We start from the raw sequence: 19,098 nt of genomic DNA on the forward strand, positions 1-19,098 counted from the left end.
TCAAGCTCAAAGGACATACAGGAGTTCCTACTACACGCATGATGTCCTCCACCCGGCGCACTTACCGACAGAGATGGTCCACGTTCCAGAGTTGGTGCACGTCCCAGCAAATCTGTCAGGAGCCCCCACCTCTTTTCCAGATTCTGGAGTCTGCTCTGACCCTTAAGAAATCGGGGTTATCCTTGAGCTGTCTCAGAGTCTACCTTGCAGCTATTACAGCTTTTCACCACTCTATATACGGGGTCCTCCATACTGTCGCACCCTGCCACAGAAAGGTTCCTCAAAGGAATAACGAACGTCTTCCGTCCCCGTCCCCCCTCCACCTTTTGGGACTGTAATTTAGTATTAAAAGGGTGGCCTCGGCCCCACTTTGAGCCCCTGGCCACCTGTTCGCTATCTCCTCTGTCAAGGTCACGCCAAGGCAGCGTCTGGGGCTTATCCCTAAAGTGGCCTCCTCGTGCCACAGGAACCAGTCTATCCACCTTCCCGCCTCACCGGGACAATAGGGAGGCCATATTCCACACCCTAGGTGGTAGGAGAGCCCTCGCGTTCTACCTCGCTAGGACAAAGGCCTCCAGGAGGTCCCCTGGATTGTCTCTCTCTATGGCAGGAAGGTCTAATGGCTCAGTGCGGTCAGCCCAATGACTTTCAAAGTGCAGCCAGATTCACGACATGGCCCCTCCAGACCATCTTGATCTCCTCCGCTCTTGCCTTCTTAAAGCCTGGCCCCGTCTCGGAGCTGTGCCGACGAGCCATACCTGGGCAGAACTTTACGGGATCACCAAGGACGCTGTCTCTGCTGCCCTATTTGGCTCCCCAGTACTTTCATCCGTGGCCCATCCGAGTCGGAAGTCCCAGCCCTCCCCGGGGGATACTGCCTGGGACTCACCTACAATGGAGCCCCCATGGGGACGTGACTTGAAGAAGAAGCGGCTCGCCCTGTGTGGTTCTTCGAGATGCGTGTCCCTGTGGGGTGCTCCATGACCCGCCCTCCTCCCCTCTACTTCGGCGTCTGGCTATGCCTCTGCAGTAGAGAAGGAACTGGGCTGGGGGTTAGCCTCGTGGCGTGGCACAACGGACATGGCTCCTGAAGTCCTCTCTTCAGCCGTGTGGGGACCACCTCCGATGGAGCATCCCTAGGGACACGCATCTCCAAGAGCCCAGGGTGAGTCACTTCTTCTGTGAGCAGTTCCTCCTTATCAGTCGAGATGAGGTCTAACATCGAATTCCCCCTGGTTCAGATGCAACCATTTTTTGAGGTAGGAAATTTTGTTCTCTGCGGTCTGTAGCCATTCCGAGGATGGTTTGGGACCGGTAACCTGAGACCTCCCGCATATCGCTCGGGCTGAAATGGCCCTCTCTTTCCCCCGCTCACCTCCACGTTGTAGAGAGTTGTGTAAAGAGCCCCTCAGCCTGTTCCCATGTGTGATTTGAGGGTCTGTAGCACATGCCTCCGACTAGCCCAACTTGTGATTTAGCTGGTTGCACGTGGACCCACAAGCGTTCAAGATCCTTTTCCTCCATGTTCTCAGTGACTTGGTAACAGGTAACATCAGTTCTGAGGCAGTGAGTGGGGTGCGGAGTGGGCGCAGGGCTCCCGTAGGGACGGGGGGGGAGTGCAGGGGAGAAGCAGGGGTCTCAAAGGGATGGAGAAGGGAGGGAGCGTGGGGTCTTGGAAGGCTGGAGAGCGGTGGGCAGGGGAGGTGAGGGGGGTCTCGGAGGGATGGAGTGGATGGGGATGGAGAGGGAGTACAGGGGAGTTGAGGGGGGTGCCAGAGCGATGGAGGGGGGAGGCTGGGGGGTTGGAGAGGGGCAGCAGAGGGTGCAGGAGGGATGGAGGGGATGGGTGGTGGGTCAAAGGGGATGGAGAGGGAATGGGGGGACTGGGTCTTGGTTGGGTGGAGAATGATCAGGGACCTGGAACATCTCGATTGTTGGTGAGTGAGGGAATGTGATAAATGTCTCTAACACCCTGGTCCCCGGGACAGGAGGGAGATCAGGAGGGCCTGCTCCCCCTGTCTCCTCACACAAGGACAAGGGGACAGTCAATGAGACTGAATTGTGGGAAATTCAAACCCAATACCCAGAAATGCTTTCTCCCTGCTGTGTCATTAACCAGTGGAACCCACTGCCACAAGGGAACCTAGTGTCACCGACACCAGCTCAGTGCGGCACTCTGTCCTCTTCTAGTAGTGTCTGGGTATGTCTACACTGCAAAATGTGTCTCCTTTGAGTGTTTGTCCACACGCACGTTTCATTAATGGGGCCGCTCGCCCCATCCTCCAGCTCAGGGTCTTTTACCAAGCAATGTTCATGTGGTGGGCCTGCCCACTGGGCCTCCTCAGCCAAGGGAAAAGCCAACCACCATCGCTTCCTCTCCACCACCTCCCAGCATCGCGACAGAGTGGTTGGTGCCCGTATGGCAGCACGACGGCTCGGCTCATTATTGTGTGATTAGAAAATATGCAACTCCTTGATGTCCCAGACCCGTAAAGGATGGCGAGGCCAGACGGCAGATCCTTCTGCAACACAAATCCGTTGGGCCAGCATCTTTGTACCAAGAGACGTGCTCTTATGTCTCCAGTTCTGCTCAGTTCCCGACTCCGGCTTTGACTCTGGATCCGACCACTAGGCCTGAGCGCCCACGCCCCACTCTGTGCCACTCTGCTTCTCAGAGTTCAGGCTCGTTACCGATGGTCGTCTCCCCCCGACTCCTGGTTCCTGCTTCCCTGCCCTGCGGTGCTCCTGGTTCCTTCCTTGTTCCTAATCCCTGCCCCTGGTCTCTGACTCATTCCAGCCCTGACCCTTGGCTTGGGTTACAGACTCCGACTGCTGCAGACTGTGTCAGCAGAACCGGGAGCAGCCTCCTCCCGGGGGAGAAACTTGGGCTGCCCGCAACATCTACCAGCACTGGGTAGATTCATGGCATGGAGCGACCTCTCAGTCCTACAGGAACCTGACGTGCTGCTTCTCCTGACTTCACCCAGACAGTCCCGAGATGGCACCAAGCCGCCCGTGATGCTCGGAGTCACTGTGAACCTGGCGCATTCGTTCTCCTTGGTGACCCTGGGTGATAACTGCACAGCTACTCCCCAAGGACCACCACCATCCTCTACCTCCCACCGGAGCTCTATGGACCACTCCAGGGATGGATACTGGGACCCCAGCACTCCATGGTCTGCTCCCCTCTGTGTCCATGTGGCCCTCTTGGGGGGATGGGGGGGGCGTGTCCATCTCATGGGAAGACGGGACTACCTGGACAGGAGTTGTACGCCAAGGGCTCCTTCAACCACGTCTGCAGCAACTCCATAGGCACCAGCTCAGCCTTCTTCTAGCTGAGTGGAGGAGCAAGGACAACTTTCCTTCCTCTAAGAGACATAAGAACGGCCATCCTGGGTCAGACCAAAGGTCCATCTAGCCCAGTGTCCTGTCTTCCGACAGTGGCCAATGCCAGGTGCGAATGAACAGAACAGGGAATGAACAGAACAGGTCATCATCAAGTGACCCACCCCCTGTTGCCCATTCTCAGCTTCTGGCAAACAGAGGCCAGCGACTCTTCAGAGTATGGTTTTGTAGATCCAGCAGGACCAGGTGCTTTGCCATCGTTGTCATCCTCATCCTCTCCAGATGAAGCAGCGGTGCCCCTCGCCCCAGCCCCACAATCGGATGGGGTTCGCCTCGTGGCGTGGCACAACGGACACTGCTCCCGAAGTTCTCTCATCAGCTGCGTGGGGACCTCTTGGAGGCTAACGGGTTCCAAGACCTCTTGACGAGAAGAGCAATGGTGCTCCTCCTACCCATGGAGGAAGTCAAGGGAGGTGACAGTACCGCTCTACTCAGTGCTGGATGGGCCTCAGCTGGAGTACGGTGTCCAGTTTTGGTCACCGCTGTATAGGAAGGAAGTAGAGAAACTGGAAAGGATCCAGAGGCAAGCGACAAAGATGTTCAGAGGGATGGGAATGCAAGCCATATGAGCAAAGGCTGAAGGAGCTGGGTATGGTTAGTTGGGAAAAGAGGAGATGAAAGGGGGACACGATAGCGGTCTTCAGATACTTGGAAAGCTGCCTGAAGAAAAGTTGTTCTCCCTTCCCACAGAGGGCAGGATAAGGGGCAGTGGGTTCAAACGACAGCCCAGCAGATGTAGATTAAATCTCAGGAAAAACTCCCTCGCTGTACGAGCAGTAGGACAATGGAACAATGTGTCTAAGCTGGAGGTGTAGTTTCCGGCTGAGGTAGACATACCTGTGTTGCCCTGATCGAGCCAGGGTGCTAAAAAGAGCAGTGTAGCCACGGTGGCGGGATGGATCAATCCTGGGATCGCTGAGGGGCAGTCGGTAATGAAAAGCGATCTGCAAGCTGCGCTGGCTGCAGCAGATGATGCTGCCTCTCGCTCCATGGCCATGGTGGTGGGCGTGCTCTGGTCGTTGCTTTCTGAAATGCTTCCTTCTAGGTGCTGGTGTGTAAACACCGAAGGATTGTGATGTCACCCCGGAGTGGTGAACTTCACCATTGCTCCTCAAAGAACAATCCTGAGCACCCTTCTTTCACCACAGGTTCATAGAACCCCTCCAGGAAGAAACAGCGCTTCTGCAGGAGAAAGGCAGCCTGCCTCATTGACCCAGCCGTCCCACCCTCCTCCTTAGAAACACCTGTGTTGATGGGTTGGCCGGGAGATCCAGACCATGAGGGTATTCACTAAAGCTCCGGAGATTGCAGCAAAACACCGAAGCAAGAAAGGCATGTTAGTATTCCCTCATCGGGACGGTTGGCTGGTTCAGGGAAAGTCGCCTTGCTGGGTCTCAAAGGCTGCTCAATATACCCGCAGCCTGGTGCCGAACCTGGAGTTCATGGGTGCACTGCTCAAACCCATGGACTTCCTACCTTGGGACAGGTTCAAGAATCTCTCGTTCCTGATCTCATGGTGGTGGTGGAGGAGTGAGACTCTCTAGTTGAGAGAACTTTCCTTGCTGCTCTTGTAGTCTGACATGAGGCTAGGAGGACCACCTCCCATGCATGGAGGGCTGGCCGAGGCCTATCTGCACCCCAGGCAAATAGCATCTGGATATGGCCCTCTTCATGCCCCCGTTGGGTCGATCATCTCTGACTTGGTGGAAAGACCCAGTGAATGCCCCATTGCACCTCCCCAACTATCCAGGATGAGGGTGATGGACACATTGCTCTCGGGATGGGCAACATATATGGACAACCTGCAGACACAGGGCCTGTGTGTGCCCTGAGGGACAGAGATGCACATCGACCTCTGAGAGCTCAGGGTGCTGCTCAAGCCCAGAGAGTCCTCCTTGAGTCATATTGCACGACAGCACAGCCAGATAAATGACGGACAATACCACCTCCATGTTCTACCTCAACAAGCCAGGGAGGTGGCAGATCCAACCCGCTTGGCCAAGAACTGAGGCCAAGAACATTTGGCTATGGAACTGAGGCATCAGATGTTGGATCGCCCTCTCGGCTGTCCATCTACCCAGTCTGAAGATCACCATAGCAGACTGTTGGAGCAGGTACATCTCCTTGAACCACAAGTGGGAACTCAAGGACTCCATTTTCCAAGCCATCTTCTCAGACTGGCGCTACCCAGGGACGCAGCCATTTGCAAGATGAAACACCTTCAGGATGTCCAGAAACCAAGATGGTCTTGGCCACAGTCTCGGCCTGAGAGCACCCGGCATGGCTGAGATAGTCTTGGTTTCTGACATCCTGACATTTTCCGAGACTTGGCTCAAGACCTTACCTCTGGTAGCAGACCTAATGTCACAGGACAAGGGGAAAGTCCTTCATCTGGATCTGAAGTCTCCTCATCTCACAGCTGGGCTGCTGGATGGTTGTTGAGAGTCCTGCTTCTCGGCCGTTTGGGCTATCCCAGTTGGCAGCTGGACAGACTCTACAAGACAGACTTACCTTGCAAAATGGCTGAGATTTTCTCACTGGTGGTGTCAAAAAATCTCTGAACGCTTAGAAGGCATCCATGCCCGTGGTCCTGGATTATCGACTGGAACTCAAATGGCTTAACTTGTCACTGAGCTCTCACTGATGTTATGCTTGGCTGTGATCTCTAAACCTCCTCCCCCTATAGAGGGCCAATCTACCTTCTCATGCCCAGTGGTCTTGACATTTTTAAAAGGCCTGATCAGTGAGTTTCCGCCTATTCTGGTTTCCCCATTGGACCTCAACCTGATTGTTTCAGTGCTGATGGACCCTCCGTTCAAGCTAATGGCGATTTGTGCTCTCTTGCAATTGTCTCTGAAAATGTCATTCAGGGTATCTATCACCTTGGTGAGGAGGGTAGGAGAGAGTCAAGCATGGCTGGCTGGCCCTCCTTCATAGAATCATAGAATATCAGGGTTGGAGGGGACTTCAGGAGATCATCTAGTCCAACCCCCTGCTCAAAGCAGGACCAATCCCCAACTAAATCATCCCAACCAGGGCTTTGTCAAGCCTGACCTTAAAAACTTCTAAGGAAGGAGATTCCACCACCTCCCTAGGTAACGCAGTCCAGTGTTTCACCACCCTCCGAGTGAAAAAGTTTTTTTCCTAATATCCAACCTAAACCTCCCCCACTGCAACTTGAGACCATTACTCCTTCATTCTGTAGTTGGCTATCCAGTGTCTTTAAGAACCCATCCAACGTTCTTGCCGAAAGGTAGTCTCAGAATTCCATCTGAACCAGCAAATCCACCTACTTGTGTTCTATCTTAAGCCTCGTGCTTCCAGCTCTTCGCACCTGAGACGTCAAACAAGTCCCGGCTTCCTATCTACAAAGAAAGAAGCCATGCAGATCTTCACTTAGCCCCTTTGTGGCCGTCGTAGGAAGGATGAGAGGCAAAGCCTTTGTCCATGTGGATTTCTGACGATATGAGGACTTGCTATGAGGTGGCAAAGGACTCCCCCATCCTTTTTGAGACTCGTTCCATCGCAGCCTCCTTAAAGAATGTGCACACATGCAGGGCAGCCACTTGGGGCGCTATCCATTCATTCACTAAGCACTAGGTACTCACTGAAGTCTCCAGCTTGGAAGCTGTGTTCAGCAGGCCCATACTTGAGTCTCTCTATTCTCTCAGACTCGATGCACTGGAGTCAGCATCAATATAATGTGCGTATAGACAATGAACCGCTGTAACTTCTCCTTTGAGCCGCTGAGATGTCGTCCATAAGCACGTGCCAGGAGCCCTTTAACTCTGATTCTGCGGTGAAGAGGAACGGAGCGTGCTGACACGCTCCATGGTTTTCCGCAAGGGTGTCTAAAGGCGAAGAGCTACCAGGATGCGGACGTGCCGTGTGGACGCTCCTGGCCACAAGACTCCGAACTCCACCGCTGTGCGTGCACCCCACCCACTTGAATGTGCACCTGGACCACACAGCTTGAACTCCAGTCACTGTACAAGGTTAGCGATTTCTCATTCTCCTCTTAACTCGGGTTCGCAGCTGGAGTTAAGAGAAGCCTGGAGTTTACAGCCGATTGGTTGGGTCTTCATTGCTGTTTTAACCCAGGTTAGCTAACGCGAATTAAGAACGTGAGTTAAAAACACACCTTTTTTGCAGTGTAGACATACCCCTAGTGGTGGAAGAGCCTGCTGTAGCCTTGATCAGGGAGCTGGGTCTCATAGCTTGGGCAGGAAAAGCTCCTGTCTTTTAAATCCAGAGGTCCCCAGTTCTATCCCTACTGCTGCTGACCCACCCATGGGTACCACATTGGTAGCAGAAGAGAAAAAGGTCTTGGACATTCATGTAGAGAACAAGAATATGCAGGGTTAGAGTGTGTACAGGAGGGAGCTAAACCTCCCGCTCCAAGGCTTAAGATCTGTAGTTAGTAAAGACCAGGGTGAGATCTGTGTGGGGAGCAGATTATTCCCCTCAGCTACTGCAGAGTCTTTACACCTTTCTGTGTTGCATCCAGTACTGGGTGCTATCAGAACTAGGATACCAAGCTGGGTGGGCCTCGGCTGTGATCCAGAGTCCTCTGGTGATTCCTATGAGAGCTGTTTGCTGGGAGGCATGGGGGTTGGGTGGCTGGTGCATTCTGTGTCCTACCGCTGACACCAGCTGTCATGGATCTACAGCTATCATTGCTCCAGCCTTCATACGGTCTCTTAAGAAGTCCCCTATTTCTTGCCAAGCCTGCACATAGCCTTTCCCAAGGGTGAATTCTGCAGCTCTCCGACTCCCAGACTGGACCTTTATCTCTGGCACCCCCTGTTTTTGTCCTGGCGCTCTACTGAGAGTGCAGCTGAGTTAAGATTCTTGTAGAGACTTGTACCCATTCAAGGAGCCATGCACCGGGGCATGCGTGGGGTGAGACCAGGAGCCTTTTCAGAACAACAGAGCATTGATCAGTACTAGAAATCCAGCACTGGAGAGTCTTTAGCCAAGTTTAAGACAGTCTATATGGGCAGAAGCAGATGCTCTCTTATCCCATGCTCTCCTTGGGTCCACCTTGTGTCTTTGTCCTAGTTCTTAACATAGAGGTAGGAGGCCCCGGGGTCTCTGTCCTCACCCCTGCAACTCCTCTGAGTCCCAGCTCTTCTATTTCCTGAGCGGCTGGGGCGAAGTGCTTATGAATGGAATCCACACAGATGAATGGAAGATCCGTTTGGTTCTTTTAGGTCCATCCCAGAGACCGCCATTGTCTGCCTGATATCCAGCCCTGCCACACTCCCCAGAGTAGGAACTGGCCCCTTTCCACTCAGTCGGTAAACTGAGTCACGCATCGTTCATAAAAAAATCACAAGCAATTCCCCCGTTCTTCACCTCGCTTCCAGAACAGAGTGAGATCGCTGCCCTCCCCCCCCCCCCCCCCCGGCAGAGATCTAAGGACATTTGAACCCCCTCTGAAGTTGGGACGCCACGTTCATAGAATTATAGAAGATCAGGGTTGGAAGAAACCTCAGGAGGTCACCTAGTCCAACCCCCTGCTTAAAGCAGGACCAACCCCAACTAAATCATCCCAGCCAGGGCTTTGTCAAGCCTGACCTTAAAAACCTCTAAGGAAGGAGATTCCACCACCTCCCTAGGTAACCCATTCCAGTGCTTCACCACCCTCCTAGTGAAATAGTGTTTCCTAATATCCAACCTAAACCTCCCGCACTGCAACTTGAGACCATTGCTCCTTGTTCGGTCATCTGCCACCACTGAGAACAGCCAAGCTCCATCCTCTTTGGACCCCCCCTTCAGGTAGTTGAAGGCTGCTATCAAATCCCCCCTCACTCTTTTCTCTTCTGCAGACTAAATAACCCCAGTTCCCTCAGCCTCTCCTCGTAAGTCATGTGCCCTAGCCCCCTAATAATTTTCGTTGCCCTCCGCTGGACTCTCTCCAATTTGTCCACATTGTTTCTGTAGCGGGGGGCCCAAAACTGGATGCAATACTCCAGATGAGGCCCCACCAGTGCCGAATAGAGGGGAATAATCGCTTCCCTTGATCTGCTGGCAATGCTCCTACTAATGCAGCCCAATATGTCGTTGGCCTTCTTGGCAGCAAGGGCTCACTGCTGACTCATATCCAGCTTCTCATCCACTGTAATCTCCAAGTCCTTTTCTGCAGAACTGCTGCCTAGCCATTCGGTCCCTAGTCTGTAGCGGGGCATGGGATTCTTCCGTCCTAAGTGCAGGACTCTGCACTTGTTGAACCCCATCAGATTTCTTTTGGCCCAATCCTCCAATTTTGTCTAGGTCACTCTGGACCCTATCCCTACCCTCCAGCGTATCTACCTCTCCCCCCAGCTTAGCGTTCTCCTACTTCAGTGAAACCCCAACAGTGATCAGAACCTGCCGGGGCAAACGTCCCCAATTCCCTGGAGAACTTTTCTTCCAGATAATCTCTAGGGTCTTACAGAAGAGCTGCTACTCATTAAACAACATGCAGTTGTCATATAGCAGGATAGAGCCGTTTCAAATCCATCCCACAGGTTTTCTCCTTTAGGGTCACGCTAGCAAGGGCCACATGGGGCGCTTTCATGCCCTCCCCTCTACACCCCTTTGCCATCCTAAAGCCTTCGGGTTTGAGGCTGTAATCAGGCCCTGCCTCTACCTCCTCCCATTCCTCCGGGTGTCAGCTGTCTGGGCTGCAGCCTGGGGTGTCCTTAAGCCCTGTTGGACTCACCTGGCCCCAGATCCAGCTGATCCCCAAAGGGAGCAAAAGGTGGGAGCTTACAGGAAGATTTTCAGGGGACAGCGGGACACTGGAGCCAATCCCCACGTAGTAAAGCCGTGTCGAACACTGCAATCTGGGGCAGGTTCCGAGTACGAAACCCATGGTACACCCGGCAGCACAGAGTTCTGGGCAGACTAGGTGCCACTAGGGTGGGCTAGGAAGTGCCTCTTGGAATAGTTTGTGGGTGGGAGCAGGGCAGGTTAGCCCAGCTCAGCAGGGGGACATAACCCAGCTGTAACTCTGGGGCTCTGGGTGTCCCGGGTGCAGCGTTGGCAGGCTCCCTCTGGAGTTGTCTCCACCCCGGGGCTGTGCGTATGCCAGGACCCCATTTCCTCTCTTGCAGAGAAGTCATTGTCTCTTTTCCCGCTCCCCGATGTTATTCAGGGCCTCTTGGTTAAGAGAGCGTACCATGGCCGTGGCCACCCTGTGAAAAGATGTCTCTGCCATCATCTGTGGCCTCTCGGCTGCTTTACCCTTCTCTGGGGCTTTTCCCACCCCCTGACAGGGTTCACGCTTCTGGCAGTCCCTCTCCCCGTGCATGCTCAGCCAGGAACTCAGCCGCGACAAGGCTCAGCTGTGCCTCAGTTTACCCAGTGCAGGCAGGCAGGGAAGTAACTGCCTTGGTCACAGATGCAGGCTTCAGGGAGTTCACCCTAGAGCTGGTGAGACTCTTGCCTCCTGGGTGGAGCTGGGTGGGGGTCCTTCCTCTGCCCCACTCCAGGTCAGGTATCCGTCTACAGACGGGGAGGTGTCGTGAGCTTACCAGCGTTTCCCTTGGGTGACCTGCTTGACACCTCCAGGCCTGTCCGTGTGGCTCCCCTCAGTGCTTGCCCCAGGCCTTTGGCTTGTACCGAGAGAAGGGCTGGACTGTGCCTTAAAGCTCCATTTACCTCACCTAGCTGGTCTTGTATCCTGGGACTGACACGGCTCCAAGAATGCTGCAACCCTTCACCGCTACAGGGTCCCTTCCAAGAAGTAATGCAAAAGGGGTCTCAGCCAGGATCCCCACCTACAGCGCTGCCGGAGTCTGCCCAGAACTCTGTGCTGCCGGGTGTACCATGGGTTTCGTACTCGGAACCTGCCCCAGATTGCAGTGTTCGACACGGCTTTACTACGTGGGGATTGGCTCCAGTGTCCCGCTGTCCCCTGAAAATCTTCCTGTAAGCTCCCACCTTTTGCTCCCTTTGGGGATCAGCTGGATCTGGGGCCAGGTGAGTCCAACAGGGCATGCGCACCAGTGTGCGGAGTGGGGACTTCTCTACCAGGAGATCGTATCCACGAGAGGCGCTGGCTGGGTAACATCTTTCTCCCACATGGTCACTCACACAGCTAATGTACCGGCTGCCTTCTTGGCTGGGCAGATGATGGATTAACCCTTCGGTTCTGAGCAGGCCCCAGGAAACGGAGATTCAGGCAGAACACTCCATTATGCCCCATCCTTCTGCAGATATTGCAGCTTAGATCTTTGGGATCCGGGGGCTACCCAGGTCAGCTGCCCCCTCCCAGTTTAGGTTTACCCAAATCCCCCATCTGGGGCACTTCCTCCCCCCATGCCTAGGCCAATCCCCTTTGGGTCTTGTTTAATAACTGGACATACTGTCCACCAACTCACGTGTCGATCAGCCTGTGACTGACATCCTTAGACTTCTGATCCACTAATCATATTTTCACGGATCTCAAGACCAGAAGGGACCGTTGTGATCATCTGGTCTGATCTCCTGTACAACGCAGGCCAGAAGATGGCCCCAAAAGACTCCCTGGAGCAGGGTCTTTCCAAAAAAGCCTCCCACCTTCTTGTAAACCATCCAATCTTTTAAATTCCACATTGGGTGGAATTGTTCTAACCCAACAAAGCATCCAGAGAAGTGACTCCTCCTTCAGTACCCCGTTGGTGGAGCTATTCTCCCACCAGGGTGGCAACTTCCGTATATGTCCCTCCCATGGTCTTCTGCACCCCTACACCCCGAAACCTTGTCCTAGAAGCCACAGGGGTCAATTCAGACATAAGCAGTAGGGCCCCTTTGCACTGCACCTAGTCCCCAGTATCAGCCCCATCAGTTTGACTAGACGCCTGATGGCTTTAGGCCCCGGTATGGGAGTGAGACATCGGAGCCCATCTGCAGGGGGGATTGGATTCAAATTACTAGCCTACTCCAAGGCAGGGAGGAAGGCCTCTCTGTCCCCATCGTCCTCCAAGTGGGGCAGTAAGGTGGTATCTGTGAAGTAGATCTCCCCAGCTGGGGCTCCATGTGGCCTCTTGCTCCTTGGTACCTTGATTTCTAGTTCCTGCGTCCCTCTGCCGTGACTCGCGTTTTGGCCGCAACATGCTTGCGCATCTTGTTCTTGCTCAGTGTGTTGGACCTGGCTGACTCCAGCTTCGGTGCCTCCATTTGGCGCTCCTTTGCTTTCAGCCCCAGTCTCTGTGGCTCCCTTGGGGCATTCTCCAATTCTCCCCTCTTCTCTGCTCTCAAGCTGAGTCGATCGCCTGGAACCCCTTCAGGGTCTGGACCATGGTTCTTGCCCAATTGTCCTTCTCTAGCCATGCAGCCATCTGTGCCTCGTTTAACAGTTCAGCATTTAGCCTTCCCGCTCTGTACAGCTCTACAGTCTTCCATGCCATTTGCCTTAACGTTTCCTTTCACTAACCTTGGTTGGTTGGTTTTTTCCTCTGCTGTGGTCACTGGATGCAAAATACTACTGGTGCATCCAAAATCCCACTTCTGCCACCAGCTGTCATGGATCAACATGGGTTCACTGCTCCAGCCTTCATCCAGTCCCTTAGAACAGTGGCTCTCAATCTTTCCAGACTACTGTAACCCTTTCAGGAGTCTGATTTGTCTTGCATACCCCCAAGTTTCACCTCCCTTAAAAACGACTTGCTTACAAAATCGGACCTAAAAAAACCCCAAAGTGTCACAGCTCAGTATTACTGAAAAATGGCTGACTCTCTCATTTTTACCATATAATTATAAAATAAACCCATTGGAATATAAACATACTTTTCAGTGTATAGCATATAGCGCAGTATACACAAGTCCTTGTATTAGATTTTAGTTTGTACTGACTTCGCTAGTGCTTTTTTATGGAGCCTGTTGTAAAATTAGGCAAATACTGTATCTAAATGAGTTGATGTCCCCCCTGGAAGATGTCTGTGTACCCTTAGGAGTATACATACCCCCGGTTGAAAACCACTGTCTTAAAAGGACCACTAGGTCTTGCCTTGCCCTGAGCATAGCCTTTCCCAAAACTCTGGTACCTTGTTTCTGTCCTGATGCTCTCCTGAGAGACCAGCCGAGTTCAGACTCCTATAGACCCTTGTACCCCTCCAGGGAGCCGGGCACCCAGGCGTACGCCTGGTGAGACGAGGCAGCCTTTTCAGGACAATGGAGCATTGATTAGTCATCAGGAATCTAGCCTCGGAGAGTGCTGAGGTCTGCATGGAAAAGCCAAGCTTAAGACCGAGTCTATCGGGGCAGAAGCAGCTGCCCTGATATCCCATGCTCTCCTGGCGTCTTATCTTGTGTCTCTGTACCTAGGCCTGGTATCTCCTACGTCTCTGTCTGCACCCTTGCAACCTTGCTCTTCTCTTTCTTGGGCGGCTGGGGGTGAAGGGTTCCTGAGCAGATCCAAGGACTGGCAATTCATCTGCGTGGGTTCCCTTCAGTTCTTGACGGCACATTTGGGCCCCATTAGAGTCGTAAAACGTAGCCTGGCATAGCTCTGTCAGTTGGGGGAGTGCAAAAGCCACTGCCCCCCTAGCCAACTTAGTTATGCCAACACAGCCGTCAGCGGGGAGACAGAGTGCTTCTGGTGGTTTGGCTACTGTCGGTCGGGGAGCTGGTGTTACCATACAGGTCAGCACTCCTTCTGTCGCATATGCTGCGTCTACACTAGGGAGCTATGCCGGTTTAGGTTCTGCAGGGTAGATCTGGCCTCAGGAAGAGCTGTTATACACGTGTGCCTCACTCCCTATCCCCAGAGGAGGCACGGACCCCTTCCCAGGCAGTGGGTAAACCGAGTCTCACACTGTTCCTTAAAATGTTACAAGACATTTCCACATTCTCCCCAGGGTGCTGGGTGTGGGGGTGGAGGTGCAGGAGCAGAGAGGGGTGTGGGAATTGGGTGGGGTGGGGAGGACAGGGTAGGGGTTAGGGTTTGGGTGGGGAGGAGGGGTGCTGGGTGTGGGTTGTGGGGGCGCTGGAGGCAGGAGCGCAAGTGCTGGAGAAGGGGGTGCAGTGGGAACTCGGGCATGGGGGGGAACAGCAAATGGACACAGGCCCTCCCCCAAAGGCAGCGCCTGACCCCCTTCCTGCCTCGACTGGGTTGGACCCTCCCTGACACATGTGGGGCAAGAAGGGGGTATTGTTCTTTTCCCTTACAGGTTGGCACTAGTGTCACCGAGCGGGGACAAGGTGGGGTCCCAGGTGGATGGAGGGGGGGTGCTTTGGGGGGAGAAGGTGTAATTGGGTGTGGGGCATGTGCTGTGGGCACACCTACTTGGCCCCATCTGTGGGGCGTGTGCAAGGTCGCTGGCCTACTCAGTTGGGGTCGGGGGGCGTGTGTGTGGGAAAACTAGACATGATGTATCTTGATTTTTAGGAAGGCTTTTGACACCTTCCCACTTGACATTCTCCTAAGCAGCCTAGGGAAGTGTGGGTCTAGATGGACTGACGACCAGGTGGGTGCGCTCGAAGAGGAGTTATCAATGGTTTGCTGTCAGTTGGGAGGGCGTAACTGGTGGGGTCCCGCAGGGGTCAGTCCTGGGGCTGGTTCCCATTCAATATTTTCACGAACGACTTGGACCACGGTGTGGAGAGGATGCTTATAAAATCTGCAGATGACACCGAGCTGGGAGGGGTCGCCAACACTTTGGAGGGGAATTGAAAACGACCTGGACAAATTGGAGAATTGGTCTGAAATCAACAAGAGGAAAATCAGTGGAGAGCAGTGTGAAATACTTCACTTGGGAAGGAAAAATCAAATGCCTGGGGAATAACTGGCCAGGGGATAATATTGTTGAAAAATAAACTAGGGGATCTAGCGGATATGAAACCGAATAGGAGTCAGCAATGTGACGCAGGTTTAATCTAATATCTGGGGTGTATTAACAGGAGTGCCGTATGTCCGAAACGGGAGGTAATTGCCCTGCTCTGTGCAGCACTGGGGAGACTTCAGCTGGAGCGCGGTGTCCAGTTCTGGGTGCCGTGCTTTAGGAGAGACGTGGGCAAATTGGAGAGAGTCCAGAGGAGAGCCACAAAAAGGATCCAAGGTTTAGCAAACCTGCCCTAGGAGAGGTTAAAAGAAGAGGGTAGGTTTAGGCTGGAGCAAAGCAGACTGAGGGGGGACCTGAGAACAGTCGTCAAAGATGTTAAGGGCTGTTCGAGAGAGGACGGGGGTCAGCTGTTCTCCATGTCCGCTGAAGGCAGGACAAGACGTAATGGGCGTAATCTGCAGCGAGGGAGACTGAAGGTAGCTATTCGGAGCTCTCAGGGAAGGGAAGCTTTGGGGTAGACTTGCAAGGGAGGTTAGGGAATCCCGTCACTGGACAATCACCTGGCCGGGCTGGTCTACGGTTACTTGGTCCAGACTCAGTACAGGGGGGCTGGACTAGATGGTCTCTTGAGGTTCCTTCTGTCCCCACATTGTGATGATTCTGTCTGCCTGGGCAGAGGGCAAGCAGCTGCTAACTGGGCAGATTCATGGCAGGTGGGGGGCACTGAGTGGGGTGGCGGATGGAGAAGGGATCCCGGGTGGGCTGGGGGCTGGGATTTAAACCAGGGGAGTGAGGGGGAGCTGGTACAACAAGTTCATTATGGGGATTAAAAAGGAAAGAATGCAGGTTAGGGGACTCTCCCCTGGGAAGCAGTGACTGAAAGACTTTTTGGGGGTGGGGAAACTGAATAACTGGCTGACTATGAGCTCCCAGTGCGACCCTGGGGCCAAAAGAGTCATGACCATCCTGGGCTGTATATACAGGGGAATCTCACATAGGAGCAGAGAGGTTCTTTCCCCTCTGTGTTTGGCTCTGGTGCGACCGCTGCTGGGATCCTGGGTCTGGTTCTTCATGAAGGAAGTTGGTAAATTGGAGGGGTCGGAGAAGAGTCAAGAGAATGATCAAAGGGTTAGAAAACCTGCCTGGTAGTGAGAGACTCACGGAGCTTGATCTGTTTAGCTTAACAAAGAGAAGGTTCAGGGGTGGCTTGATCCCCATCTATCAGCACCTACAGAGGGAACAAATATTTAATCAAGGGCTCGTCAGTCTAGTGGAAAAAGGTTAAAACGCGATCCAGTGGCTGGAAGTTGCAGCTGGAAATATTCGGATGGGGATATCAGATGCACAATTTCAACAGTGAGGGGCATTGCCCCTTGGGACAGCTCCCCACAGGCTCCATCCCTGATGATTTTAAACTTAAGACTGTGGATGTCTTACTAAACAATCTGCTCTAGCTCTGATGGGACGTTCTCTGGCCTGGGTTACACCGGGGGGTCGCGCTGGATGATCACAGAGGTCCCTCCTGTCCTTGGACCTGGCCCACACCCCTTTAAGAGTGACCCTTCCTCTGGGTAGGGAGCAAAGGGCATTACCCAGGGCAGGGCTGGGCAGGAGGAGAGAGGCATTCAATGCATTCCTGCTGCATGACAGGGCGGGGATGTCACCTGTTGAGTCAGTATTATGTGTTTCCCTCTAGTGGCTGGTCCACATAGCCAGCAGCAGTAGTAAGGCCTTTATCCTCTAACGGAGCTCCTCCTTCAGCTGAAGTGAGCAATGTCTATGCCTCGTCCCGAGGCCCTTTGACTTCAGTGGTGTCTGGCTCGGGCCCTTTGTGCTGAAGGTCCCGGTTTTTGGCCCTGCCCAAGGGGGAGGGGAAGGATTGTGCTTTTCCCAGGCTCTTCATTGACAGCCCGTTTCTCCTCTTCTCCCCCCTGACCCCCCATCAGAGGACGCCCAGAACCTGATCAGCCGCCTGGCCACGCGGCGCCGGCTGGCGGTGGGCGAGGACTGGTCCCAGGACGTGCAGCTGGGCGAGCAGAGCGAGCTGCGCTATTCCTACCATGTGCTGTGCGACGAGCACTACTATGGCGAGGGCTGCTCCGACTACTGCCGCCCCCGCGACGACGCCTTCGGGCACTACGCCTGCGACGAGCTGGGCGCCCGCATCTGCCTGCCCGGCTGGAGGGGGGAGTACTGCTCCGAGGGTGAGTGAGTGACGGCCCCCGGGATACACCCCGCCCCGGTGGACCTCTGACTACACCATGCCCCTGGATATACCATGCCCCATCCAGCGGCGGACCTCTGAATACACCCCCCCCCCCCAGCGGACCTCTGACTATATACCTCGCCCCCCCGCGGACCTCTGAATATACCACGCCCCCGGATATACCACGCCGCCCCCCCCCCCCAGCAGACCTCTGACTATACCACACCCCCCGCCCCCAGCGGACCTCTGAATACACCATGCCCCCCAGATATACCATGCCCCATCCAGCGGTGGACCTCTGAATACACCACGCCCGCCGGATATACCACCCCCCCACCAGCGGACCTCTGACTATACCTTGCTCCCCCTGCGGACCTCTGAATATACCACGCCGCCCCCCCCCCCAGCAGACCTCTGACTATACCACACCCGCCGCCCCCAGCGGACCTCTGAATACACCATGCCCCCCAGATATACCATGCCCCTTGGCAGACCTCTGACTATATACCACGCACCTGGATATACCACGCCGCCCTCCCCCGGTGGACCTCTGACTATACTGCTTCCCCCTCCCCCCATGTGGACCTCTGAATACACTACGCCCCTCCCGCAGACCTCTGAATACGCCACACCCCCCAGATATACCACACCCTCCCCTGGGACCTCTGACTATACTATGCCCCCCCGCCCCCCGCAGACCTCTGAATATACCACACCCCCCAGATACACTATGCCCCCCTCAGACCTCTGAATATACCATGCCCCCCCACCGGGACCTCTGAATACACCACACGCCCAGGATATACCACTACCCCCCCCAGACCTTGGAATATATCACCCCCCGACCTCTCTAATTACATCTTGTTCAACCCCCCCCCGACCCCTGACTATACTATGCTCTCCCCCCCCCCCCCCGACCTCTGAATATACCACACTTCCCCCCTGCCCCGGACCCCTCTAAATACACCTCGCTAGCCCCCCAGAATGCATCTTGCTCTGCCCCAACCCCCCCAGAATACATGTTGCCCTAGGTTCCCCCCAAAATGCACCTCTCTCCCCACAAACCCTCCTGAATAAACCTCGCTCCCACTGAATACACCTTGCTCACCCAATATACCTTGACCTCCCCAACACACCTCGCTCCCCTGTCCCCCCCCAACACGCCTCTCTCCCCCACGCCTCCAAACCTTCCCCAAATACACTTCTTTCCCCCAAAGACACCTCGCTCTTTCTGTCTCCCAACACACACCTCGCTCCCCCAACACACCTCAATCCAGCCATGACCTCTTCTCCCCCCCCCCCCGCCCCCATGTACCTCACTGGGACACTTTTCAGGGCTACCCGAGCTGCCCAGGTGACTTTCTACCAGAGGGGTGGGCAAACGTTTTGGCCCGAGGGCCACATCAGGGAATAGAAATTGTATGGCGGGCCATGAACACTCTCACAGAATTGGGTTTGGGGTGTGGGCTCTGGGGTGGGGCTGGGGATGAGGAATTTGGGGTGTAGGAGGGTGCTCTGGGCTGAGATCGAGGGGTTCAGAGGGCAGGAAGGAGATCAGGGCTGAGGCAGGGGTGCAGTTTCCAGCTGGGGGGTGCAGGCTCTGGGGTGGGGCTGGGGATGAGAGGTTTGGGGTGCAGGAGGGTGCTCCAGGCTGAGGCGGGGGTTGGGGCATGGGGAGAGGTCCGGGGTGCAGGCTCCAAGCGGCGCTTACCTCAAGCGGCTCCCGGAAGCAGTGGC

The 19,098-nt window shown here is 54.7% G+C and overlaps 1 protein-coding gene across 1 annotated transcript in view; it reads left to right on the forward strand.

The window, feature by feature from the left end:
- DLL3 (delta like canonical Notch ligand 3) overlaps positions 1–19,098 on the forward strand; it is a 258,686-nt gene that overhangs the window by 19,111 nt on the left and 220,477 nt on the right. Inside the window, exon 4 of the mRNA XM_048833333.2 lies at positions 17,102–17,359. Within this exon, the coding sequence (XP_048689290.2) occupies positions 17,102–17,359 (258 nt within the window). The remainder of the gene's footprint in view (positions 1–17,101; positions 17,360–19,098) is intronic.

The sequence above is a fragment of the Caretta caretta genome, chromosome 23, assembly GCF_965140235.1.
Source record: "Caretta caretta isolate rCarCar2 chromosome 23, rCarCar1.hap1, whole genome shotgun sequence".
NCBI classification, from domain to species: Eukaryota; Metazoa; Chordata; order Testudines; family Cheloniidae; genus Caretta; species Caretta caretta.